We start from the raw sequence: 763 nt of genomic DNA, 5'->3' as shown, positions 1-763 counted from the left end.
GAGGATTGCCCATTTTTTTTAAATGTTTATGTATTTCTTCTTATGCTCATTTAACTTTGTACGTTTCAAAGTGGTAGTATTTTGTGCATTAAATTGCAATATTGTAAATCGCAATCACAACATGACTCTTTTGGCTTCTATTTAATCACAGAGAGGTGAGTTACCCTTCTTATCAGTCTTCCTCTCCTTGCTCTTGGCCCTCTCCCTCCTCCTCCTCTCTCTGTCTCTGGATCGAGAACGCTGTCCGTCCTCTCCCGGCCTGGCAAATTCCCGGACTTTATCCCGGTCCCATTCCCGCTCGCCCCGGGCTCGTTCACGGCGCTCCATTTCTCTCTCCCGCTCTGCCCACAGATCCCGCACTCCGACCGCGCCACGGTCCCGTTCTAGATCTCTGTCCCTGTCTCTTTCTCTGTCCCTGTCCCGCTCAGGCATCAGAGGGGGCAGCCGGTTTTGAGGACCACCTGGCAGGGCAACATGGTCCTCCTCCCTTTTTAGCTTCAGGATGCCTTTGTGAACGTCCAGCTGCAGAAAGAAAAACGTAAAAATAAGGAGACAAAAGCAAGGTTGTTAAAGTTTGACCGTTGTTGCCGGTTGTTAAAAAAGTTAAAACCTCTCCAGCATACAACGGACGGACATTATGATCGCAACAACAATCCACCTACCGTCCGCTACAGACAGACAGAGCAATGATTAAAACACTGAATTTAAGATATGTCTTGCCGGAGCCAATAATCAATGTAAATGTGCTGTATTTATATAGCGC

The 763-nt window shown here is 47.4% G+C and overlaps 1 protein-coding gene across 5 annotated transcripts in view; it reads right to left on the bottom strand.

Moving 5' to 3' along the window:
- Positions 1 to 763, bottom strand: part of acin1b (apoptotic chromatin condensation inducer 1b) — a 26,858-nt gene that overhangs the window by 2,933 nt on the left and 23,162 nt on the right. For all 5 annotated transcript variants that reach the window (XM_032544087.1, XM_032544088.1, XM_032544091.1 and 2 more), the window contains one exon: positions 165 to 522. In XM_032544087.1, the coding sequence (XP_032399978.1) occupies positions 165 to 522 (358 nt within the window). The remainder of the gene's footprint in view (positions 1 to 164; positions 523 to 763) is intronic.

The sequence above is a fragment of the Etheostoma spectabile genome, chromosome 19 (genome assembly GCF_008692095.1).
Source record: "Etheostoma spectabile isolate EspeVRDwgs_2016 chromosome 19, UIUC_Espe_1.0, whole genome shotgun sequence".
In the NCBI taxonomy this organism is placed as follows: domain Eukaryota; kingdom Metazoa; phylum Chordata; class Actinopteri; order Perciformes; family Percidae; genus Etheostoma; species Etheostoma spectabile.
Note: the sequence above shows the minus strand (reverse complement) of the source record. Positions and strands in the feature narration are given on the sequence as shown.